The 27,388-nt window shown below is 46.3% G+C and overlaps 1 protein-coding gene across 2 annotated transcripts; it reads left to right on the forward strand.

Annotated features, from left to right (window-relative positions):
- The first annotated feature begins 1,508 nt into the window (after positions 1 to 1,508).
- On the forward strand, positions 1,509 to 19,509 carry SLC34A3 (solute carrier family 34 member 3). 2 transcript variants are annotated; one of them, XM_083161259.1, is made up of 13 exons: positions 1,509 to 2,078; positions 8,207 to 8,346; positions 8,877 to 8,984; positions 9,096 to 9,224; positions 9,343 to 9,486; positions 9,586 to 9,697; positions 9,873 to 10,068; positions 10,346 to 10,441; positions 13,051 to 13,168; positions 13,727 to 13,894; positions 14,800 to 14,916; positions 16,750 to 16,874; positions 17,370 to 19,509. In XM_083161259.1, the coding sequence occupies exons 2-13, from the start codon at positions 8,241 to 8,243 to the stop codon at positions 17,874 to 17,876; spliced, it is 1,926 nt and encodes a 641-aa protein (XP_083017385.1). In that variant the 5' UTR covers positions 1,509 to 2,078; positions 8,207 to 8,240; the 3' UTR covers positions 17,877 to 19,509. The 2 variants fall into 2 exon arrangements, with proteins under 2 accessions (XP_083017385.1, XP_083017386.1); XM_083161260.1 differs by lacking the exon at positions 1,509 to 2,078 and adding an exon at positions 3,785 to 5,349.
- Positions 19,510 to 27,388: the final 7,879 nt, after the last annotated feature.

Here is a 27,388-nt window from a genome sequence, read left to right on the forward strand (position 1 = left end):
GGAGACGCACCTAGAAGAAGCAGGTGTCTGTAGCCATGGAGACGCACCTAAAAGAAGCAGTTGTCTGTAGCCATGGAGACGCACCTAGAAAAAGCATGTGTCTGTAGCCATGGTGACGCACCTAGAAGAAGCATGTGTCTGTAGCCAGGGTGACGCACCTAGAAGAAGCAGGTGTCTCTAGACATGGAGACGCACCTAGAAGAAGCAGGTGTCTGTAGCCATGGAGACGCACCTAGATGAAGCAGTTGTTTGTAGCCATGGTGACGCACCTAGAAGAAGCAGGTGTCTGTAGCCATGGTGACGCACCTAGAAGAAGCAGGTGTCTGTAGCCATGGTGACGCACCTAGAAGAAGCAGGTGTCTGTAGCCATGGAGACGCACCTAGAAGAAGCAGGTGTCTGTAGCCATGGAGACGCACCTAGAAGAAGCAGGTGTCTGTAGCCATGGTGACGCACCTAGAAGAAGCAGTTGTCTGTAGCCATGGAGACGCACCTAGAAGAAGCAGGTGTCTCTAGCCATGGAGACGCACCTAGAAGAAGCAGGTGTCTGTAGCCATGGAGACGCACCTAGAAGAAGCAGGTGTCTCTAGCCATGGAGACGCACCTAGAAGAAGCAGGTGTCTGTAGCCATGGAGACGCACCTAGAAGAAGCAGGTGTCTGTAGCCATGAAGACGCACCTAGAAGAAGCAGTTGTCTGTAGCCATGGAGATGCACCTAGAAGAAGCAGGTGTCTCTAGCCATGGAGACGCACCTAGAAGAAGCAGGTGTCTGTAGCCATGGAGACGCACCTAGAAGAAGCAGGTGTCTCTAGCCATGGAGACGCACCTAGAAGAAGCAGGTGTCTGTAGCCATGGAGATGCACCTAGAAGAAGCAGGTGTCTGTAGCCATGGAGATGCACCTAGAAGAAGCAGGTGTCTGTAGTCATGGAGACGCACCTAGAAGAAGCAGGTGTCTGTAGGCATGGTGATGCACCTAGAAGAAGCAGGTGTCTGTAGTCATGGAGACGCACCTAGAAGAAGCAGGTGTCTGTAGCCATGGAGATGCACCTAGAAGAAGCAGGTGTCTGTAGCCATGGAGATGCACCTAGAAGAAGCAGGTGTCTGTAGTCATGGAGACGCACCTAGAAGAAGCAGGTGTCTGTAGGCATGGTGATGCACCTAGAGGAAGCAGGCCCTAGACTCCTCATCACCTCTTTCTTTTCAAATTAAGGCAGATGTTTTCAGCCACTGGAGGGGCAGACTGGGTCCCTCACACTATCAGACTCATCTGCAGACATAGGCAAAGTACTTTATAAAGAATATTTTCCATGATGAGTTGATGGGATTTTTGTTCTTATATTCCCAACATTAACTCTGCTGCAGATTTCCCTGTGTCTCCCGGGGAGATCGCAGCTCACTCTCAACTGTGAAAATATTCCTTAATGGGTTTAGTACTTAAGAGCGGCGCAGAGCGCGCATCCTGTGACCGCGTCTTGTGGCTGCCAAAACAGCCCTCAGCAAGTCTCCTAATAACCCAATGATGCATATTAATGCAGGGGAGATAATTCATGGTGCCCTGCCGCTCCTCGGAGCTGTGTCTGGGAACGCAGTGAACACGCGGCGTTGGCGGGAGTGAGGGGAGTCGCTTTGTCTTGCCTGTCACATTATGGCGCAGTAAATACGTTGCATTAGGCTATGCAGAACATATACAATAATATGGAAATAATTTGCACTTAGAAGTAGGTTTTTAGAAGATGATACAACTATTGGGGCTGATTCTCCGTCGGACGCATCTGCGGCCATCTTCCCACCTGGCCGCTCAGGCCCCTTTGTATGGTTAATCCTGTATGAGGAAGGCAATTTCGCTCGGCAGCCCCCTAGAATGCATGGGCAATCTGTGGACACCTGATCTGGCCCATTCACAAAGTGTGCTGAAATCACTGTGCACTGCGACACGAGTGTATGTCTGTCCATAAGGGATGCAGTCAGTATCTCGGCGCTCAGTATGCCAATGTCGCCATCTCGACTGCCGTCAGAAGACCAGCACCGAAACTATGAAAGGATTAGGATGCTAACGCTGGAATGCCAGCATTCCAATTGGTAATTATGCGGCCTGGGTTGTTGTCAGGCTGGGGAAGTTGGGATAGGTTAAGGCTGTAGGGAGTTAGGGAAGGGTAGGGGGAAAGGGTTAGGCACTAGGGGGAGATAGGGTTAGGTACTAGTGGGGTGTAGGGAGTAGGGTTAGGCTGCATGGGGGGTGTTAGGGTATGGCACTAGGGGGAGATAGAGTTAGGCTGACGGGGGGGAGTTAGGGGTAGGCACTATGGGGGTTAGGGTTATGCCCTTAACCCCATAGGCTTCAGCTGTGTCTGCACATGTGACTGCATCCGGGCTATTACCCATAGCTATGCAGGATCTCTCCCTAAGTGCAGGGGAGACGACTGGGAGACCCTGGCCCGCACAGCATTGGGTTAGGCTGCAGGGCGGGGTGTTAGGGTTAGGCTGCGGGGGGGAGTGGAGATAAGGTTAGGATTAGGCACTAGGGGGAGATAGGGTTAGGAAGCAGGGAGGTGTTAGGGTTAGGCATTAGGGGTAGTTATGGTTAGGCTGTAGGGGGGGTGTTAGGGTATGGCACTAGCGGGAGATAAGGGTAGGCTGCAGGGGGTGTTGGGGTTAGGCTGCAGGGGGGGATGTTAGGGTATGGCACTAGCGGGAGATAGGGATAGGCTGCAGGGGGTGTTGGGGTTAGGCTGCAGGGGGGGATGTTAGGGTATGGCACTAGCGGGAGATAGGGGTAGGCTGCAGGGGGGGTGTTGGGGTTAGACTGCAGGGGGGTGTTATGGTATGGCACTAGGGGGAGATAGAGTTAGGCTGCAATGCGGGTATTAAGGGTTAGGCACTAGGGGGAGATATGGTTAGGATGTAGGGGGTGTTAGGGTATGGCACTAGCGGGAGATAGGGGTAGGCTGCAGGGGGGTGTTGGGGTTAGGCTGCAGGGGGTGGTAGGGTATGGCACTAGGGGGAGATATGGTTAGGCTGCATGGGGGTATTAGGGGTTAGGCACTAGGGGGGTTATGGTTAGGCTCCGGGGGGGGGGGGAGTAAGGGGTAGGCACTAGGGGGAGATAGGGGTAGGCTGCAGGGGGGTGTTAGGGTTAGGCACTAGGGGGAGATAGGGGTAGGCTGCAGGGGGGTGTTAGGGTATGGCACTAGGGGGAGATAGGGGTAGGCTGCAGGGGGGTGTTAGGGTATGGCACTAGGGGGAGATAGGGGTAGGCTGCAGGGGGTGTTAGGGTTAGGCACTAGGGGAAGATATGGTTAGGCTGTAGGGGGGTGTTAGGGTATGGCACTAGCGGGAGATAGGGGTAGGCTACAGGGGGGTGTTGGGGTTAGGCTGGAGGCGGGTGTTAGGGTAAGGCACCAGGGGGAGATAGAGTTAGGCTGCATGGGGGTATTAGGGGTTAGGCACTAGGGGGAGTTATGGTTAGGCTCTGGGGGGAGTTAGGGGTAGGCACTAGGGGGAGATAGGGGTAGGCTGCAGGGGGGTGTTAGGGTTAGGCACTAGGGGGAGATAGGGGTAGGCTGCAGGGGGGTGTTAGGGTATGGCACTAGGGGGAGATAGGGGTAGGCTACAGGGGGGTGTTGGGGTTAGGCTGTAGGCGGGTGTTAGGGTAAGGCACTAGGGGGAGATAGAGTTAGGCTGCATGGGGGTATTAGGGGTTAGGCACTAGGGTGAGTTAGGGTTAGGCTGCGGGGGAGTTAGGGGTAGGCACTATGGGGCTATGAGTTAGGCTGCCGGGGGGGGAATGTTAGGAGTTAAAAGACTTAATGATCAGCGCTCTTGAACACCCTTTTATTAGCATAAATGCCTGCCACAACCTCTGTGACTCCCGGTGCTCTACTGTTTCGGACATGGTGCCAGCAGATAAGCACAATCACAGGTTACTCAGTACATGCTTTTGTCCTTACATAACTTGGCATCAGCTGTGTCTGCTGATTACCCATAGCACTACGGGATCTCTCCCTAACTGCAGGGGAGCCGACTGGGAGACCCTGGGCCGCACAGCATTTGGCCGACACTGGGCCGCACAGCATTGGGACGACACTAGGTCGCACACTATTGGTTCGACACTGGGCCGCACAGCATTGGGATGACACTAGGTTGCACACTATTGGTTCGACACTGGGTCACACAGCATTGGTCTGACACTGGGCCACACATCATCGGTCTGACACTGGATCACACAGCATTGGGCCAACACTGGTCTACACACTATTGGTTCCCCACTGGATCACACAGCTTTGGGCCGACACTGGGCCGTACATTGTTGGTCTGACACTGTGCCGCATAGCATTTGGCCAACACTAGGTCGCACACTATTGGTCCGACACTGGATCACACAGCATTGGGCCAACACTGGTCTACACACTATTGGCTCCCCACTGGATCACACAGCTTTGGGCAGACACTGGGCCGCACATTGTTGGTCTGACACTGGGCCGCATAGCATTTGGCCAACACTAGGTCGCACACTATTGGTCCGACACTGAATCACACAGCATTGGGCCAACACTGGTCTACACACTATTGGCTCCCCACTGGATCACACAGCTTTGGGCAGACACTGGGCCGCACATTGTTGGTCTGACACTGGGCCGCATAGCATTTGGCCAACACTAGGTCGCACACTATTGGTCCGACACTGGGTCACACAGCATTGGGCCAACACTGGTCTACACACTATTGGCTCCCCACTGGATCACACAGCTTTGGGCAGACACTGGGCCGCACATTGTTGGTCTGACACTGGGCCGCATAGCATTTGGCCAACACTAGGTCGCACACTATTGGTCCGACACTGGGTCACACAGCATTGGGCCAACACTGGTCTACACACTATTGGCTCCCCACTGGATCACACAGCTTTGGGCAGACACTGGGCCGCACATTGTTGGTCTGACACTGGGCCGCATAGCATTTGGCCAACACTAGGTCGCACACTGTTTTCAAAATGTAAAAAAAATAAAAAAAACTCATGTGACCTTTTTTATGTGTCAACTATTGCCACGTCAACCTTTTGACTATGTCAACCTTACTCATGTCGATCACTGTTGAAATATACAACCGTTATCTATCTCAGTGTCGGCTACACTGCAGTAAACAGGACAAATGACAAATGCAGCCCAATGAGGACAACGTTAAACACAATCGGTCTCGTTAGGCGACCTCAGTAAACATTAATAACGGTGATAGAAAACCGACAACACGCTGACATAGCAGAGAACTTTGCCCCCACTCCTTGTGGCTTATATACAGTCCACTCACCTCTCTATTACCAGCATCTGTCCCAGCTGAGGATTTGCTCTGCCAGGTAAGTGCCAGTTCTTCTGCTCCAGTTAGTGTGCGCTCCGCAACTTAGTACTGACAAATGTAGATGAGTGTTCTCTTCTAGCACCTTCTAGAAGACAATAGACTGAGGGAATATGATTAGTTGCTATGGGCAACATCTAGACTCCTAAAACCCGCACCTTAGTAAATATATGCTCAAGACCTTCTGAATATCCGGAATAAGGCCCTTATTCAGATCTGATCGCAGTACAAATTTGTTCTCAAAATGGGAAAAAACATGTGCACTGCAGGTGGGGCAGATGTAACATGTGCAGAGAGAGTTAGATTCGGGTGAGTTATTTTGTTTCTGTGCAGGGTAAATACTGGCTGCATTATTTTTACACTGCAATTTCGAGTTCAGTTTCAACAATCCCCATCCAAATCTAACTCTCTCTGCACATATTACATCTGCCCCACCTGCAGTGCACATGGTTTTGCCCATTTTGAGAACAAATTTGTACTGCGATCAGATCTGAATAAGTGTAAGAGGCAGATTTGGGTTCTACAGATTTTAGAGGTCCCGAACCACAACGCGCCATGGCATTCCAAGCGTGTCCGGATGGGAATCATTGCGAAGGTCGTATTCATTTGCTAAAGGTCCCTGTTTGGGATTGCTTTGTATTGATCCTTTTTAGGTTCCGTGGCTGATTATAACCAGGTTAATTAGAGGCTTGAATTTCGCCACTGATGTCCCAACGGTGTCCTGGATTAAAAGGATATTATGACAAGTAATAGCATATATGCAGCATAAATTAAAATGTAATTACATTATCTATGCACCTTACAATGGGTCTTATTCTAGTTCACTCTTTCTGACAAAATCCTTCTTAGATGATCAAAACCATGTGCACTGCAGGTGGGGCAGATGTAAAATGTGCAGAGAGAATTAGATTTGGGTGAGTTATTTTGTTTCTGTGCAGTGTAAATACTGGCTGCTTTATTTGTACACTGCAATATAGATCTCACTTTGAAGTAAAACCCCACCCAAATCTAATTCTCTCTGCACAAGTAACATCTGCCCCACCTGCAGTGCACATGGTTTTGTCCATCTAAGAAGGATTTTGTCAGAAAGAGTGAACTCGAATAAGGCCCAATGTTTATTCAATTCTGCTGCAATGCAATACACTGTATATAAACTTTAAGCATTCATATACGGTCAATGGCCAATTGATCATAAAGATAAAGTGTACCAACGCGCTTCTGCCTTACATATTACAGGCTGCTTTTGGAAAAAAATGACAGCTAGTAGCTGATTGGATGGTACTTTATTTCTAGTGTTTGTTGTGACTGAATTATACTTTATTTGTGGCACTGTCACATAGGACAGACGAAAGTACCCAGGCAGCCTGAACAGAAGGGCGGATTACTCTCATCACCACATGCAGGAAGGGTCATTACCCTAGGGACCTGATTTAGGGGAACAAATAGACACAAGTTCTGTGAGACAATAATTGACTACATCAACAAAAAAAATGATTGTTTGTCATGGACCCTTCAGGAATAATCAATGGATTTATAACATACTTGCCGACTGCCTGGAGCTGCCTGGCAATTGCGGGAGGACCGACCTTACCGGGGGGCCAGGAGGGGGACCCGATTTTCGGGAGCCTCCCGTGCTTTATCATTTGTTTGTACTATGCTGTGACATCTGTATGCTGCATTGCTGTAACTATACTTGGTTATGGTATATTAGATTTACAATCTCTAGGTCTACAGTCATAAGGTCGACCGCTATAGGCCAACAGGGTCAAAAGTTTGACAGGGTCAAAAGGTCAACGTGAAAAGGGTCGACGTGCGTTTTTCCTGTTTTTTTGGTGTCTATGTCGACATAGGTCGGTATGGACACACTGTCTAAGTCAGGCATGTCCAAACTATGGCCCTCCAGCTGTTGTGAAACTACAAGTCCCATCATGCCTTGCCACAGTTTTATTAGAGAATGCTAAGACTATGTCAAGGCATGCTGCAGGGATGCAGGGCCACAGTTTGGACATGCCTGGTCTAAGTGTACCGCATCACCTCGCATGGCCCGCTACGCTCGGCACACTATTATATTCTCAATCCATGCCATAGTGGATGGTAGGGCATGAAATACTGCCTGTCGGCTCAAATGTATTTTTTTTTAAACTCATGTCGAACTTTTCAAGTCGACCTTATCCATGTCGACCTTTTCACCCTGCCGAACCTTTGACTGTCTACCTTTTGACCCTGTCAACCTTGGGCTGTCGACCAACTGTGGTCGACCTTATGGACTACCGAACTAGAGTCAATCTATCACAGGGTTGCCGACTTTAACATTCTCCTCTCCGGGAGAAGCCCGGAGAGGAGAGTTTCAGCAGCCGCTCAGGGGGCGGGGCTTACGAGTGACATCACTAAGCCCCGCCCCATACTGTTAAAAGCAGCGAATTCAGGTATCTCCATGGAGGGGGCGGGGCTAAAATGACGCGATTGTGCCGTTTTAGCTCCGCCCCCTCCTCTGAGACCCGAGGATTGCGGCATTTTAATGCCGCGATCCGGGGGTCAGCGGGGGTCCCATCTGAATCCGGGAGGGTTGCCCACCCTTCCGGGGGCCGGGAGGGGGTACCCGATTTTTGGGAGACTCCCAGAAATTCCGGGAGGGTCGGCAACCCTGATCTATCATGAGTCTGGATATCACTATACTTGCTTATGCTGTGTACCTGGTATGCTGGTAAAGACCAAGACTTTATCTGATCCAGTGTCTGTGGTTCCTTGTCACAAAACCTACTTACAATAACTATACCCTATTTCGGTTGCATTATATGCATTTGCTGCATTCTGTATGAGGTGCATCCAATCTGATGTCAAGTTGTCTTCCACCACAGAGCACCATCAGCAGACTTGTAAATGGTCTGAACAATGCCATTCACCAACAACAACACCACCACCCAGATGCCTCTCTCCGACATGAAAATGAGCACCAATGACGCCCCGATAAAAATCCCCTTGGATGAGGCCCCGATAGGTAAGAATAAATAATTCAAGATCATAAATATTAAAAGGCAGCCATTTTGAATCCTGGAGCAGGAAGTAGTGACAGCTCTGAGGCAGCTCTAAATTGCCACCTGCATCTCTCTTTCAAACACAATGGCAATAAAGATTTATGAAATGCGTTGTTAACACATCAGAATTATCATAGTGGATGCTTATTATGTGGAAAGTGGGTCATGGTGGACTAGCACTTCAGAAGCCCTAGACGGGCTCCGGGGGTGTGACAGTATGAAGTGCTTGACGACAGTGCACAGCACCTATGTGTCCTCGTCCCCCCTTAACTGATGCACAGGGCAGGAAAGTACTGGACTGACTGAGTTCAGGAGATGCTGTCCGGCCTTGTAAGAGTGTCAGGTAGCGGGCGCGCCCAGCAAACCACCACTTCACCATGAGATGCTGCTACACTAGTGATGGATGTGTGTATAACTACTACCGACTTCTGTATGCATCATGGTAATGATTACAGAATACTTTCATGAGTAATATCTCACTCTGTCTCTTTAGACTCTCTTTATACCATGACCATGGACTTGCCCGATCATACAGAGGTCAACGGAGAAATTGATCCCTGGGCTCTGCCAGAACTTCAGGCTTCAGGACCCTCCTGGAAAGGTGGGTTACAAAGATGGGTCTCCAGCTCTAGTTTACAGCCGTTTTACCCAGTGTACACTTATCGCTTCTGTTAGATGTCTGACATTCAATACATTTTACCTTTGTCTACAGAGTTGAACAATACCCAGCGAGTGAAACGCGTTGTGGTCGGGACATTCAAGAGTTGTCTTCTCCTGGGGTTCCTCTATCTATTCATCTGTTCTTTGGATGTCTTGAGCTCAGCATTCCAACTGGTTGGAAGTAAGTGACCCATATAGTTCCAAAATGTAGGAGGTTGAGAGTAATAGTCCCAAATTCTGTTTCAAAAGAACCAAACGCCCCAAATGTTTGACCCTGCCTGCTTTGTTACCCTGTACAGGTAAACTTACTGGTGATATCTTTAGTGATAATGAGGTTCTCGCCAATCCCATCGCTGGCCTGGTCATTGGTGTCCTTGTTACCGTCCTAGTGCAGAGCTCAAGTACTTCATCTTCCATCATCGTCAGCATGGTGTCTTCTGGAAGTAAGCCACCAATGTGGGGTAGAAAACAGCTTAAATCCTGGGGGGCTATTCGTGATATAGAACGCCAACTCAAATTATATCCATTGTCTTCTTTTCTAGTCCTCAATGTAAGGGCCTCCATCCCGATCATCATGGGCGTGAATGTTGGAACATCCGTGACCAGCACTTTGGTGTCTTTGGCGCAATCTGGAGACCGCAATGAGTTCCGAAGGTACAGTTCTTACGTGCATTACAGTTATGTGGACACATCTAAATTAATGTAGATGTCTCCACAGCAAAATGATCATGGGGTGGCCAATATTATTATACCTGTAGATAGGGCAAAAAGTGCTGTCATTAAATGTATCAGCCTTCAGGTGTAATATTTTTTTACTGGCTGGTTTTAGGGCGTTTGGAGGTTCTGCCGTGCATGGAATATTTAACTGGATGACCGTCATTTTGCTGCTCCCTATCGAGCTCGGAACCGGATATCTCTTCTACCTCTCCGAAGCCATTATCAAGAGTTTCAACATCCATGCGGGAGGTGACAACCCTGACATTCTTAAAGTCATCACCCGACCTTTCACTGACCTCATTATCAAGGTGAGACCAGCTTACCCTTACCTGACAGCGCATTTCGCCTATACCCCCCTCAACTATACTTTCATTATGTTGCATTCGAGAAACTGTTTTTCAGTTGAAATTTAAACTTCCCCTAAGAGCTCGCACCATCGCTGAGTCACGAGGCACAAAATACCTCTGCTAACTTAGGTCACCAGGGGGGGACCTTGAACTGGGCTCCATAAAACCCAAGAATGGTAGGCTGTGGCTGATTGTCATCATACTGTTCCTGATCATGGGTCTTATTTCTGTTCTGCAGCTGGACAGCACAGTAATTGCTGGAAACGCCATCGGGGATCCTGAGAGCATGAATAAAAGTCTGATCAAGCAATGGTGCAGCACGACTCTGACAAATGTAAGTGGCCAGTCCCCGAAATCTCTGCAGTTGAGGAAAGTCTATGATGTCAGCCATTCAAACCACCAATAATTTGGTCAACACACAATATTTTAATGGCGAAGTGTATGCTTTAAACTTGAAATCCTTAATGAAAAATGAACATATAGAAATTTTTTTTTGTTGTTTTCTGGTGCAAATGGACTATCGAGCATTTTGAAGGATGTTTATGACCTATCCCCTTATAAGCATTTGGAACGCTATTTCTAACCTATCTACTTGTAAGAAATGTAAGCTGATCCTCCAGCCCGCGATTCGCTGCACCACCACCGCGCTGCTGGTTCCCCCACTGCCAAAAGTGCGCCAGAAGTCCTCTGCACCAGCGCCACAACTTTTATCAATGTCTTGCCTACATACCACTATTATACAGCCACCTGCTCTCATGCACCCCCTTACTCCCTCCCAGTGCGAGGAGACGCTCACCCCCCAGTGCGAGGAGACGCTCACCCACTGTCGGGAGCTGCATGCGGTCCCCCACCCTCCTCCAGTTCTAGGGATGCCCATCGACCATCATGATTTCAAATCATCGATGGTTTATGGCCGATGTTGAATACTTTTGCCATCGATGTGGGGCACGGAGCATAGCTCTGTGCCCCCCCACACACACACACACACCCGGAAGTCCCGCCACCGAGTTCTGATTGACCCACGGCCTATTCAGTCATATAATGGATGACCATCGATAGCTACAACAATCGATAGTTATCCAAGTAATATTTTACTACTATCGATGGCAGGGTGCAAAATCACCATCAATGCCAACATCGATGGCGTCTCCACCAATGGCCATCCCTACTCTGCAACAGCCAAAAACCTTTACTACCCCTCATGCCCACACACCACTATCACTACCCTGCCTCCTGTTCTCCTGCCCCGTAACTTCCGACAGTGGGGAGTCGCTGACGCTGCGTTGCGCTGGCATGTTGGATGCTCACCCACTGGCTGGAGCTGCACAGTGTCCCCCACCCTCCTCTGCACCAGCGTAAAAGCTTTAGTCCCCCTCATACCCACACACCCCTATCACTACCCAGCTTCCTGCTCTCCTGAACCGTAACTTCCACCACTGGGGAGTCGCTGACGCTGCGTTGCCCACATACCCCTATCATGCCTCATAGCCCAGCCTCCTGCTCTCATGCACCCTAACTCCCACCCAGTAGGAGGAGACACTGACTCAGGGCCACCGTCCTGTACTCCTGTGCTGCCACGCTGGACCCTCACCCACTGGCAGAAGCTGCACAGTGCCCCCCACCCTCCTCTTTAGTCCCCCGTATGTCCACACACCCCTATCACTACCCAGCCTCCTGTTTTCCTGTGTCGTTACCTCCGCCAGTGTGGAGCCGCTGACTCAAAAACACCCTACTATACTATTGCACACACACACACACACACCTAAACAACATGCACACCCCCCACACACCCACAAATGTCACTGTACCCTCCACACTATCAATGTACATCTTACTCTGTAACTCCTTTTTAATTAAACAAAACAATACACACCCCCTTCCACATCATATGCTCTCTATTTAACACATTTCACCTATAACTCAAGTTGCAATACAGGCATCTTTCATACAATTCTAACCATATTTCTCACAATACAAACATTCACAAATTAAGGGGGCGCAGCCCCTTACGACGGTGTGAAGTTAAGCACACGCATCCCCTTCCTTCCTCCTGATCACTACAAGTGAACTATAAAGTACTGCAAATTGCGTAACCTTTAAGGCTGTATACGTAGACATTAACTGTACAGAGACAATTTATTGCAGGAGTTCACTTTCCTCATACATCTGCGTTTCAGTGTTTCCAGATGCGTTAATAAGTGTTAATACTACTCATCGCCTATTCAGCGCTGGAGCCTTAACAACACACTTTGAATGTAATGTTATAAGGGAGGATAAAGTGAGAGGGTTTTGTCCTTTCCGTGACACGTCTTGTTGCCCACTTGTGTGTACTCTGTTGGCATAGTCACAGAGACTGGAACCGGGGAGCTATCAATCAATCTTTACAGCTCTAGACGTGTATCACCTGGGCAGATAGAGATCAATAATCAGGTCCCCCAATGTTGTTTTTTAGCCAGAAGGCGGCAGGCAAATGAATCAAGCTGTTTGTTAGACATTTTATTACTTATTGGGGTTAATAAATAAGTGTTGCAGTTTTACTTTCACTCTACAGCAATTAAATCATGAATTCATTAATTTATTGTTAACAACGTTTACATTAATTGCAACTGATCTTGCAATACAGCACAGAAGTGGAACGGCCATGGGTACCAGGTTGGGGCTAAAACAGGGCACTTATAATTATCTACCCCTGCTGAAACCTGTGTTTTCTCTCTGCCACCTGCTCTGTGAAAAGTAAATGATTTCAAATCAAAAGGAGCCTTTTATTTAAAGTATCTCTAAACCTCCAAATTAAAATTTTTGAATATCAACCAAAAATGGCAAATGCAGACACGAATGTTGGTTCCAAATAGTGGAATAGTTGCTCAACTTACTGTTTTATAATGGCGTATTTGCATTTGTATTGTCTCATATTCTTATATATACTTCTGTGGCTTGTTGTAGAGAACAGAACTCATCCCAGCTACGAACATGACTAACTGCAGCATTGCTACCTGCCTGACCAATGCAAGTGGGACATTCATAGAAAACACCTTCACTATTAAGGAAAACGTGGAGAGATGTAAGTGAGGCGTCTGCAATGTCTGTGGGATTTTTCTCAAATGCTCTGAAATAAATGGGCACTTCTTGTATGGCTTAGGCAATGACAGATGGCACTGGTTTATACCATCTTTGCCTATATTTTATGACCAGAGGGGCTGCGAGTGTGATGACATGATTTACAGAATCACCACTTTGCTTTCCACTGTGAAATGATGCATCACACAGGAGGGTGGGGCTATTATGCGTCATTGGCATCACCAGACCCCACCCCTTTCAGAAGAAAGAGCAGTGAGATGCTGGAGGGTGGCCTGCTCTTCCGGGAATCCAGGAGTCTACCGGAATTGGCAAGTGTGGTGTCTTTCATACAACTGCCCCAAATAAAGTTGGGTATGAAATAAACTGCACCTCGACCTGACCGGGCCGCAACCATGTTACACCTATTTTAAGGTGTAATTATTTTTAAGCATTACATCATCCCCCCATCCCCTCCTCCTCAAATATGATGACCAATCAATTTTCTGATAGATTGATAGATTGCAAGCTTTGATGAACCCTTTCTCTCTCTCTCTCCCAACAGGTGTCCACATTTTTGCATATACCAACTTGTCGGACATCGGCGTGGGTCTGATTCTGCTCACCGGTTCTCTGGTGGTCCTCTGCACTTGTCTCATCCTCATCGTCAAAGTCCTGAATTCTGTCCTGAAGGGCCACATCGCTCATGTCATCAAGAAGATCATTAACGCCGGTGAGGACATTGGCCGGAAAAAGCTCTTTCAAATACATTAAAAAAACACTTATTACCGGTGGTGGGCGGGGCTTGAGGTCTGTGGACTAAGCCATTAAGAAGTAGGATGCCAGGGTGGAAGGGGCACCGGAGATGCAGGCGTTGCTAGGTCTGGAGCCAGAGGCTTCTGCGCATTGCGCCGGTCATGTGCTCACACTCATATTCCTCAAAAGCATGGGTGCATGGAACTTAATAAATCCATCCATAAATGACAATAATTCCCAGCAACAGGAATCCCTTCCCCGTGACAGAAGGACAATCATTACTTTAAAAGATGAATCTTATTCGCATAAATACAACAGCTGAAATCAACACAATTGTGTTACTGGTATAAGCAGACTGCTGGTGCCAGCGAGAATGGTACATCCGTGCGCCAGTCTGAACCTGTGTAAAATGGGCTCAGGTGAGAGCATCCGTGGCTTTTACTCCACGCCAGCTCATTGTCCAACATTGTACATGTGTCTAAACCGATTCTTCTGTGGTAAAAGTCGCAGTCCGGCGTTCCTCGAGCACAGTGGGCAGCTTTGTGCTGCGTCTGCGATACCACTAAGATAGGCTATGCTAGGCCTCTTGGAATGTCGTACTGTGAGTCTTGCGTTGTAGTGTATGGCATATGACTTGTAGCGAGTGACAGGTGGTTTCCCAACTGCCCCCATGGTAGAACACCACTGCCCACAGCATCACATCAGCATTTTTTTACTGTCCCAGTCCCACAACAATTTGTATAGTTTGGAGGTATTCACTTTGTTACAGAAATGCGCAGAGACCCTGAAAATCCCATTGCAAAAGCAAACCTAGGTACATACCGATATTAGGTTAAGTGTATGAATGATTATATGGTGATGCTTTACATTCTACATCCGCAGACTTCCCGTTCCCATTTAGCTGGCTGACCGGATATTTGGCGATCATCGTTGGTGCTATAATGACTTTTGTGGTCCAGAGTAGTTCTGTCTTCACCGCGGCTATTGTGCCCTTAATGGGTAAGTGACACAGAGCTACAAATACTCACTGTACTTATGTGAGGGGAATGTATCAAACCTTCTACAGAGGACCAGGGGAGATGTTACACATACATACCGGCCAATCAGATTCTAGTTATCATGTTATAGATACTAGATAAGTAATAGTTATATTGTTCACTATACAGTGTAGGACAGGGCTGGCCAAACCAGTCCTTGAGATGTACCAAGAGTCCATGTTTTCCAGGCCACCGGTTGATCTGTATAATGTGTTGATTAGGAATGAATGTAGCACGTTTGAAAATGTAGCAGTGTGTAATGACTGCACCTGTGCTCCAGCTAGGTGGTCTGGGAAATGTTACAGTTCATAATGACTTCAGCTGTGCACCAGCTAGGTGGTCTGGGAAATGTTACAGTTAGTAATGACTGCACCTGTGCTCCAGCTAGGTGGTCTGGGAAATGTAACAGCTAGTAATGACTGCACCTGTGCACCAGCTAGGTGGTCTGGGAAATGTTACAGTGAGTAATGACTACAGCTGTGAACAAGTTAGGTGGCCTGGGAAATGTGACAGTTAGTACTGACCACACCTGTGCAACAGCTAGGTGGTCTGGGAAATGTGACAGTTAGTATTGACTGCACCTGTGCACCAGCTAGGTGATCTGGGGAATGTGACAGTTAGTAATGACCACACCTGTGCACCAGCTAGGTGGTCTGGGAAATGTGACAATTAGTAATGACCGCACCTGTGCACCAGCTAGGTGGTCTGGGAAATGTGAGTTAGTAATGATTGCACCTGTGCACCGGCTAGGTGGTCTGGGAAATGTTACAGTTAGTAATGATTGCACCTGTGCACCAGCTAGGTGGTCTGGGAAATGTGACAGTTAGTAATGCCACCACCTGGGCTCCGGCTAGTTAGTCTGGGAAATGTAACAGTTAAGGCCCCCATACACTATGCGATTTGGGCCCGATTTCACCCGATTCGGATGGATCGGGCAGTGAAATCAGCCCAAATCGCATGTGCAGACACCCCATCTGACCCAATGTGCATTGGGTCGGAGTCGGTAGGTTGGACGGGTTGCACATAAGATTTGGTAAATCTTATGTGCAGCCTGAAAGGGGGCAGGGGATGCTGTGTATAGCTAGCCGGGCGGCGGAGCGAGCCAAGAGCCAAGCTGGGCGGGCTGAAGCAAGGAGTCGGGCGCACTGACCTGTGCAGTGATTGCCGCAAGCAGAGAGCCAGGCAGGGGAGGCAGAGGGCCGGGCGGTGAACTCCGCGTTGGGGACCAGAGACTGGGTAGCATAGGGGAAGCCAGACAGCAGCAGGCGCACATAGAAATGAATGAACAGTCACTAATTGGCTGAGAGCTCTCTAAGTCAGAGAGCTCTCAGCCAATCACTGGCTGTCCATTCATTTCTATGTGTTTTTTTTCTATGTGCGCCTGCTGCCCGGCTTCCCCTACGCTACCTGGCTCTCGGGTCCCCTCGCCACCCAGTGTCCAAACTGCCTCTCTGCGTCCCTTGCCTGGCTCTCCAGGCAGGGGACTATCGGAACATCCCGACAGTCGGAATCCTGGCCATTTTTGCCAGCTCGACAGTCAGTATTTAATGTTCTAACCATCAAGTATCAGAGAGTCCTTAGATCAACAAAAATGGTGCCGTTTTGAAAATAACACGGTCGTTTCCAACTATACAGTTGTAGCAGGCAAGTCCTGGCTGGGATTGTATACTGAACTTCCGATATTTTCACTATCGAAAATATCGTCAGAGATTAATTATCCCCCTTAGTATACTCACCTTGTGCTAAATATGATCTTCCTGGGGGGTGTTTTCACAGTGCCTGTTATGTTTTCCAGGTGTTGGGGTCATCAGCATGAACCGGGCCTACCCCTTATTCCTTGGATCTAATATTGGGACCACCACCACAGCTGTGTTGGCAGCTTTGGCCAGCCCTGCGGAGTCTCTGAGCGAATCAGTGCAGGTATGATGTCATGTAATTCCTAGTTTGTCCTGAAGGGTGGTTGGGGGCACTACAGGCTAATTTATTCCCCTTGCGCAAAGAAAAAAACTTTAGACAACAGAGCTTTGGGCCTGATTCAGAGAAGTACGCAAGCCCGATTTCTACCCAGCTGGCGGCACTTGAGCCTAGAGCCATGTCTGCTTTAAAAACAATTTATGCGGATGCATTTTCCCGCTGCAGAGCATTTCCAAGAAATCATTATGTACTTTGAATTTTAACTTTCCAGCTATTGCACAAAGTCTAACATTACTCAGCTCTGCAGAGTCCAGAGGGAACGTTAACACAAGTTAAGAGATTAATGTATGAATACCTAACACGTCCACAAACACCCTTTCTCGGGATAGTACTGAGTACAGTTCTGCTGCGACAGATGCTCTACAGGTCTCTGAGTAACTCAGGGTGGTATTATAAGTGATCTGTTGGTCATTCATTTCAACTTCCTCTCCCCAATTCTAGGTGGCCTTCATCCACCTGTTCTTCAACCTCAGCGGCATCATGCTCTGGTTCGTTGTTCCCTACCTGCGTATTCCCATCCACATAGCCATGAAGTTTGGAGACATTACTGCCAAGTACCGCTGGTTTGCTGTCCTGTACCTACTCCTCAGCTTCTTCATCCTGCCTCTGGCTGTGTTTGGCCTCTCCATGGCTGGTGGGGTTATCCTGTGCGCCGTAGGAGTTCCGATACTGGTGGTCATCATTGCCATCATGGTCATCAGTGTCCTCCAGAAGAGGTTCCCAAAATGTTTGCCCATGTTCTTGAAGAACTGGGACTTCCTGCCCATATGGCTGCATTCTCTGGCTCCATGGGACAACCTGATCTTTACGATGTGTAAATGCTGCTGTAAAAAGTGTTCCCAGCACAACGAAGAAGAGAAGCCGAAAGAACTTCTGCCAGTGGACATTCCATACCTCGAAACTCATTGCTACGACAACCCGGACTTTGTACAATCCCAACCTCTATGATGTTCACCAGTCATCCTCTGAACTCAAAACTCCTTATCTCACTAACCCCACCCTCCATTATTTATGTTCAAGAACAGTTTTTATTTTTATTTTGATAAAAAAAAAATCATATATTTTTTTGTATATATAATAATGTGCTCCTCTCCTGGATACAGTTCAAACTTTAGGTTCTGGTGGGATCGAAGATGAGGTGAGGTTGGGCTGGTCTGTTCTCCGAATAATCTATATACAGTAATAGGCATGGACAGGCTTCAGGAAGTAGGCAAGCCCATCCCGCCCCCAGGCCAAACAATTTTATTGCCCCCCCCCTCTTTGGTCATACACTTCCCGCACCCCCATGGGACATAGGATACTTACCTCATGGACAGCGGTCACTACTATTGTCTTCTCCCCGCATCAGAGATGGCTCCTGGGGAAGAGGCACCTTCGTTTTCAACCCAAGATGGCCAATGTGGAAGTCTATTCAGATACAACACTTTCATATTGGCCAACTTGATTTATAAAAGATGCTGTCTTTTCTCTGGGAGCAGGGTGAAATATGGGAAGCCACAGTACAAAGGGTCAGGGCTACTTAAGCAGTTTCTAGGTATGTATCATGCACATTCATGACCTATATTTAGGAGCCTTTTGAGGGATAGTTCAAAATTACCTGAACCAGTCTCAGAAAAGCTCATGCACGGAATTAGTGCACCACTTGAGTGGATTCACCCAGCTGAAAGAGTGACACATATGCCAACAAAATCCATTTCATCATGGTGACATTTGTCTTGTTACCACCTGAAAAGGGCATGGGTACAAATAATCATGGCCTCCATGTTGTGCTTGGCACGATTATGGGTTGTAGATGTAGGTCAGCCTACATCTTTGATAGACTACAGGGGAAAGGGGAGATGACTTCACAAGCCAAAAGCTTCTTGATGGTCCACACAATCATGCTCCCATTGGTTGCACTTGCAGTTTAGGGCGGAGGTCCAAAAGAGGCCCGCCAAGGCCCAGGAATACTCTCACCACCCTGGGTATCTGTTACTCTTTGACTGGGATCAACAAATGAACTAGAGTCTTGATATATATTCACAAATGCATTCCCGACTGTCATAAAGTATATATTACGAGTCACTTTAAGAGTTCTGACCATTTGATGACATCAGTAATTACCAGATATAAGCAATGACATTTAGAAGTCAAGGATTATAGAGGCATTATGCATGTATTAGCATCCATTGTGTATTATATACCAATTAACTTACTAAGACAAAGTTCATTAAGTCACAAAGTGGAAATGACCCATCCAGACGATGTCTCTCTGATTATTGTGTCATGTCGGTATATATGGGGCATGGAGTGTGGCTTTGCTAACCAGGAATACCCCAGGCCGTGCTGTTTAAGGAAGTTCAAAATGGCGGTTAAGATGTTAGCATCAAGATGGCAGCATCACTCTCGGACATTTATCATATTAGAGATCAGCGATGTCCGCGAGTTATTGCACTTACTGGCTGTTTGCGCAGTTATATCCTCTGTATTGGTATAATGTTTAACACTGTCATAACGTTCTGTCGCTGTCATACGTGACAAGGTGGCGTCATACAAAATAAAAAATATTAAAAACTCCAAAAAATCAGTCACTTGTTCTTGTCTATCTTGTCTATAGTTTCTTATTATGGCCTTTTAATCACTTGGGAATTGGGAGGAATGGGAAATGGATGGACGAAAGTGTTTCGATAAAGCTAGTTCTCATAGTAGCATGTGTGGTAACCATAGCACCTAGTCAGATGTCATTGTTCCTCAGTCTAGTGGCTGCCGGACGGTTGCTTTGGGTTGCAGTGTATTTCTTCATTTCGACCATGAAAATAGACTAAGGGTGAGATTTAATGGGATGAGAGATTCAGAAAGTGAGAGATTTGGTAAGAAATCTCCAGTTTTTTTAAAGCGGCAATCATTTACACTGCAAAACCAGTTTGATTTTGAAGTGTGAATGATTGCCGCTTTAAAAAAAAACTGGAGATTTCTCACCAAATCTCTCACTTTGTGAATCTCTCATCTTATTAAATCTCACCTTATGTCTTGAGACAATAGGAGAACAAAAGTAGGTATCAAGTTCTACATTCAAATCAGACATTTGGCAATGGCAAAACTAAGTAATACCCCTTTAGCACCAAAGTCCTTGGGTCTGACCCAGGTGCAGGACAAACCTAGTTCACACCATGGCTCAGACCCAGGTTTTTTCTGTTTACAGTGCACATGGGTGAAGTGGAATTGTTCTGCATGCACCTGAAGATGGCATAATCTTCAAGCCCCAGGACCCCGGCTCTTCCGATGCCATAAATGGGACCTGGCTTGGTGGATGACCTGAGGTACCCGTTATCAGTGCCAGATTAAGCCTTTGGGGGGCCCGGGGTACCTTGCACTTGTCATTACTGGCCGCAAACTGCATGGGAGAATATTACACTGTCAAAACACAGAGTGAAGGCAGAATAAACTTGGTCAATGGGTAACTGCAGGGTATATATACAGTATATATATATATATATATATACATATACATATACACACAGACACACACACATACATACATACATACCACATGAAAAGCCTGTGTTTGTCCCTGTGCACCTTACTCTGTAGGAGACCTCACAGTCCTAGTACTGCCTCTGCATAGCACACTTGTGCAGTCAGTGTGCCTTGGCTCCCGATGCTCAGCACCATTAATCATTGTCACATTGGCAGATAGGTGAAGCTGCAGCACTACCCCACTCCCATGCACAAAACCTTTAGCTAAAAAAAAAAAAATACATGCCAACCACAGGGGGCCCCTAGCTAGAGGGGGGCCCAGGGGCACTGACCCCTTGTGCCTCCGTTATAATCCGGCCCTGCCCGTTATTGCTGCACCTTAACTGTGATGGTATTATTTAATACCAGCTGATAGGGTTGGAGAAGATCCAATTAGGGTGGCATTCTCCTTGATATGTCCCGGGTGGTTGCCGCATTATTCTTCCCGTAAAAGGTCTTATCACCTTTATAGGTGGGAATTAGGTCAACAATACATAAATAAAACAAATGTGCAGATTTTTCTTTTTATTTTTTTTATTTTTTTGGCGGTTGAAAAAAAATTAACCTTGGTGTAAACCATTACCTCGGCTTAACCCATATTCAAGAAAATGTCGGCTGCTCATTCACCAGGAATCTGTTTCTTGGCCACAAATGGCCTTGTGATAGCACTAGTCTCATTATTACAAAATGGCTGCTGTACCACCATCATCTTTATTAAGCAGCGTTCCCTGTGCCGTTTTCACCAGACATAGCTTTCATTCTGTTATACATAGACCAATAGAAAAGAAACAGACTATGATTTAACGTTAGGATTTTGCCTACATCTAGTTTGAAAAAGTCATATATTTATGTCTCAGTATCATACCGCTTTCACACTGCCAAAACGTTTTAAAACCGGTATTTTTAAACAGTATTTAAAACGGGTCCGAGCCTTCACACTGCAATAGATTACCGTTTTAAATACCGTTTAAGTACCATTCACATCAGTCAACCCGTTTAATCCCCTGAACACGTTTCAAGGCAGAATGCAGGGGCCAGCCTATCACAGGTCTGTAATCTGTTGTTTTTACTAAATACCGTTTCAGAGCCATTCTCACTGCATAAACAGCGGCTCTGAAACGTGTAGGACTCTGCTTTTTAAACGTTTTGAAATACCGGTTATCTTTAACCGGTAAATGAACTCTGGCGCTTTCCCACTGCAGCCTTAAACGTTTTGAAATGGGAAAAAAACGGCAATATAACATTTAACAAGTGCGGTGTGAAAGGGGTATCAGTTTCTAATCTGCATATAAAAACAACAGATATCACGCACAAGGCATGTGAGCAGCGCTATAAAGATAATCCAATAACAAGTGTTTGTCACAGTTTCAAATTTAACTTTTACTAAAAATTTACCACATATATTAAAATACAATGTATATACGATAATTGAAATGAAAATAATAAAAATAGAAATAAAAACGATAATATAAGTCCCATGTCACAGGAATTGGGATTAGTGTGATGTGGAACTAATATTATTGTTTTTATTTCTATTCTTATTATTTTCATTTCAATTATCGTATATACATTGTATTTTAATATATGTGGTCAATTTTTAGTAAAAGTTAAATTTGAAACTGTGACAAACACTTGTTATTGGTTTATCTTTATAGCGCTGCTCACATGCCTTGTGCGTGATACTGTATCTGTTGTTTTTTTTCTTGATGAGGACTGACTATCCCCACATTTCGAGCAGCTGTTTTTTTAGAAATCCAGCTACTGTTTATAGCGCCTGATTATTCTTGTGAATAGTTTCTCCTCTATTCTGCATATACCATGTGCCCTGCAAGAAGAGTTATTATCTCGACGCAAATAACATTCATACATATAGAATAAATAAAATACAATTATCCAATCAGCAAGTGTATCAGCTCTGGTGAATAATTATGTGACGTGTCAAATGTGGTTGGTGTAATCAAGAACTGTTCCGGGAGACTCCAATAAAAGTTATTGTTTGTTTCATCAAATAAAGATGGTCTCTCGACCAATCGTCTGTCACCAGGAGATTGTACGCCATTATTGTGCCGGTGTTACATTAAAGCAAAAAGAGAACTTCAGATTTGTCCCTCACAATTCAACCTTCTCTAACCCAACTTCTGCTTATTTCTTATTATTCTACCTTCTCCGTGTCACTGACTTCTGCTTCATCCTTCAAGATTATTCCTTCTCCAGCACATAAACATCTGCTTCATCCTTCAAGATTATTCCTTCTCCAACCCATAAACATCTGCTTCATCCTTCAAGATTATTCCTTCTCCAACCCATAAACATCTGCTTCATCCTTCAAGATTATTTCTTCTCCAACCCATAAACATCTGCTTCATCCTTCAAGATCATTCCTTCTCCAGCCCATAGCATCTACTTCATCTTTCAAGATTATTCCTTCTCCAACCCATAAACATCTGCTTCATCCTTCAAGATGATTCCTTCTCCAACCCATAAACATCTGCTTCATCCTTCAAGATTATTTCTTCTCCAGCCCATAAACATCTGCTTCATCCTTCAAGATTATTCCTTCTCCAGCCCATAAACATCTGCTTCATCCTTCAAGATTATTTCTTCTCCAACCCATAAACATCTGCTTCATCCTTCAAGATTATTTCTTCTCCAACCCATAAACATCTGCTTCATCCTTCAAGATCATTCCTTCTCCAGCCCATAGCATCTACTTCATCTTTCAAGATTATTCCTTCTCCAACCCATAAACATCTGCTTCATCCTTCAAGATGATTCCTTCTCCAACCCATAAACATCTGCTTCATCCTTCAAGATTATTCCTTCTCCAGCCCATAAACATCTGCTTCATCCTTCGAGATTATTCTTTCTCCGTTCCATCCATATCTGCTTCATCCTTTATGATTATTCCCTGTCCATCCCATTGACTTGTGTTTCATCCTTCATGAATCTACCTTGTACAACCTAATAGCTTCAACTTTGCCCCTCACAATTCTGTCTTTAATATGCAAACAACTTCAGCTTCTATAACTAACTTCTATAACTCATCAATTTGAGCTTCTCAGAACCATGAAATTCACCTTTTACTCCTTATAATTCTACCTTCTACAACCCATCTACTTTAACCTCTCATGATTATTTCTCCAATCCATCAACTTCACCTTTTGCCGTCATGATACCATATTCTCCAACCCATCAGTGTCACCATTCACTGCTCATGATTCTATTTTCTCCATCCCATCAACTTTAGGTTTGGGCAATGTTCCTCCCTAGAAGCTTGACTCTCCCTACTCCAACCTATCAACTTCAGATTTGCCTTAAGTTTCTAAATTATTCAACCCATGGAATTCAGCTTTACCTCTCAATACTATCGTAACGCATGATCAATAACTATTCTTAATACATATTAATTCATGATCACGAAACATAATTGAGCCCAAAGCATCTCAACATCTGTAATCTCAGATGTGTTAGATGGGACTATAGGGTCTATGAGCTGATCCTTGGAGAGAGAGAATAGGTGGAGATAAAGTACCAGCCAATCAGCTTCCTGTTGAAAGATGACAAATAAGAGCTGATTGGCTGGCACTTTAGCTACATACACATACAGTATCTCTCTCCAAAGCTCTAAGTACATACTGTAGATGTCTAAGAGACAAGAGACACAGGCATCTGCCCCACCTGCAGTGCAGCATGGTTTTACCCATTTTGAGAACAAATTTGTACTGGGATCAGATCTGAATAAGGGACAATGAGTACTGGAAGCAAGAGTGGAACAGAAGGACGGAGGTCCCTGCCTATGAGAGATTACATGCTCAGAGGCGCAGTGAACAATTGAAGGGGTTAAATTAAGGAGTAAAACTGAGTAATCTCAATAACCATGTGCTGGGTGCCCCTACCGTCCATATCACTGTGCCCCAGGGCACACCAACTTAGGGCCCGATTTAAAACTGCTCGTTGGGTTGCGAGTGTTCAGTGGTCAGCGAGCACGTAAATGCCGCCCCAGCCAAACTCCCTTTGTGCACAGCTGCAAATGCCTTTGCAGCTGTTCACATGGGGAAAATAATTTACCATTGTATGATTTCCCCCCTGCTCGCAGCGCTGAGTAAGTGTAGATTTACTCAGTGCTGTGAAGGCCGCTGGAAGAATGAGGCCGCTGCTGATGTCAGCACAGCAATGCCTGCGTTCTCTGGGGCACTCCCAGAAAACACCGGCGCTCCGCCCCCAAATGCACGGTGCCTGACAACCGCCTTGCGCGCGACCAGCGGAGACTAGCCTTTGCACGATCTGTACGCAGGGGGACTCCGCGCATGCGCACCACTGACCGTGTGCATGCGTAGACTTTCCATTATCGGACAGGCTGCAAATTCACAGCCGTCCGAATGGGTCTGAATCAGAGCCAGTACTCCTAACTCTAAGGGACAGCAGATTGTCAGGGTTAAGAAGTGGGCGTATAAGGCGATAGTTACAATTATACTCTGTGTGCGACTGTGCGTGGTTGGAATGTAGCGATGGTTGCGAATTCGCACACTGTTTTACAAGAGCGCGTCTCCATCATAAATAAGTATAGAGTTCTAGGAAGTGCACATTCCATACTGTTCCAAACATGGTCAGCAATTCACCAATTATAGATGTATGATGCAAAAGTCCCCATGCATGGACCAATCCCTGCCCTCCTAGCCTTTAAGCACCTTTTCATAATTACAATTACCCCATGTCGGTGAATTAGGCGTGGCAAGCTTTTTTGACTTGAGCACCACCTGGTGGATAAAGATGAGATTCACGTTAAAGAGACTTATAGTTTACAGTACACTTATTCCCTTTTACTGGAAAATGCACTAAACAAAGGTAAGCTCTGTGTCCATCATGTGCGGGGTGGAGTTGGCACCTGTGGGAAGTCATCCAGCTGACTGGTCAGCAGCCAAAAGGCCTTCCCATTAGATCGAGTTGAGCCATAAAATTATAGCAAGTAAGGTCTATGTGGATTGATGGTTATTTTATGTGATGGCTCCCCAAACATGGCAATTCAAAATGGCTGCCACTAGGCCCAAACTCTAATACTCATGCCTGCCTTGGTCGCTGAATTATGTCATCATGGCTCCATTTGCTGCTTCGCAATGCCAGTAATCAGGGCATTGTATATGGTTGGAGAGCCATGATGATGTGAGTATTACATCACTCCTCCTGCCACCGCCCACTTTATAGTAGCATGCCGAAACTCCCTCAATGACGCTGCCATAGCTTACCCCTCCAACTGCTCTCGGATAGTGGCTAGCAGCAACCTAGACCAAGATATTAGTTGCTGCCATGACAAGATGAAGAGGTGGTCCGTAATGGGGTCCCACATTGCTCCAACACACCCCAAAATTCTTAAATGGGCCTACTACGGCTTATGTAAATATCACACCACAAAGGCTCTCAAATGTGTCAATTCTACACAACACACTAGTTACAACAAATGTCATTTGGAGAATATTAACACTGTGCCACTTAATTATAGATTCACAGGGCAAAGGCTATGGAACAGAGTTAATTTTTCAGGTCATTGGTGTGACAGAAAGTTCAGCCTGGTAGGTACAAGACATATAATCAGGTATTTTAGTGTCTAATGGATAACTCATTGCAGGCTTATAAATTTTCAGTTTAAAAGTCTAACCAGGGAATGTATTAATAAAAAGAAAATAAACCACCGTTAACTTTTCTAAATTAAACTGTGAACAATAATAAATAACAGAAAAACAACAGCAACCAGACACAGCATTAATGAGAATCAAAGCCTCAAAAAATTAAGTTAAATTCAAAAATAAACATATAAGAGAATTTTATATAAATAACATTAGTTAGTTCAACTCCCAAAAACTCAACTGCAGACCCCACAATTGAGGACTCTGGCACCTCACAATAGATAAGTCATCCAAATACAGGTTTGGTGTCCGTACCCAAAATTCCAAAATACCGAATATTCTGAAACGCTGAATTTTGGGGTGCAACGGAGGTAATGACGCGTTTGCTTTAGGACCGTTCAATATGCACAAACTTTGTTGAATGCACCAAATGAATAACAATTGTGGTATAAAATGACCTTCAGGCTGTGAATATAAGAGGGGCAGATTAGAAGAGAAGGTGACCCCTGTCTGAGCTCCATGTGGGCCCTCTCCTCTCTGGCAGGGGCGACAGTACTGTAGTCTCTAGATATGTTCCAGAGGCTACATCACATGGGAAGGTCTCCGAGAACATGGCGCACCGCACCTTATTCTTGTGGACATCTATACTGGCAAGGCCTCCAGATGGGTAAGAATAATTATATGGATGCAGGGTGTATATGTTATTGCGTATAAGGTGTATATGAACCATTCTGTGATTAGACTTGGGCCCCATTCCTCTGGGATTAGGGGCCCTAAAGCTAATATTCCTTATTCTCTTAGTAAATCCACCCCAGCTGCCGCCCGCACATGTGATGTCATGTTGTCACAGAAGAGTTCACTGATACCAGGAAGCTCAGTGCCAGGTGCGCCCACTCGTAAGGGCTTGCCAAGTGGTCTGTGTGTTGTTGGGTGCTACCCTAGGCACCATGCAAGCCACACGGGATGCGGTCACTGGGTCGACAAGCATTAGGTTCAGAATTACAACCGGGACACTATCTCAAGTCTCTAAACAGGCTTTTGGGTGCCAGGTGCTCTACCACCCCCAGGTTTGTGCAGGTGGCAGTGGCGTAACTACTGTAAGGCAGCCCCAGCAGCCGCTTGGGGGAGCAAGCAGCAGGGTCTGTGTGGGCGCCGGCACCCGCTCGTCTCCTAATGTGCCACGGGTATATGGATATACAGGGCGAAACATTTCTGTTTATACACAAGAGAATAGGTCAGTACGGAAAACTGAAGTATCAGAATCCTTATCCGTATTACTGGTGAGGAGCAGAGCTGTGCCCGGCGCTGCGCTACCCTTGTGGCGCCACGTGAATAAAAGTTCAT

Source organism: Crinia signifera, chromosome 9 (assembly GCF_055691185.1).
Source record: "Crinia signifera chromosome 9, ASM5569118v1, whole genome shotgun sequence".
Classification (NCBI taxonomy): Eukaryota; Metazoa; Chordata; class Amphibia; order Anura; family Myobatrachidae; genus Crinia; species Crinia signifera.

Excerpts from the sequence above, each read along its gene's own strand:
- SLC34A3 (XM_083161259.1), top strand. The coding sequence starts at position 8,241 with ATGCCATTCACCAACAACAACACCACCACCCAGATGCCTCTCTCCGAC. Across the intron at positions 9,487-9,585 it reads CAGCATGGTGTCTTCTGGAA|TCCTCAATGTAAGGGCCTCC; the intron begins GTAAGCCACCAA and ends CTTCTTTTCTAG. Across the intron at positions 14,917-16,749 it reads GGCTATTGTGCCCTTAATGG|GTGTTGGGGTCATCAGCATG; the intron begins GTAAGTGACACA and ends TATGTTTTCCAG.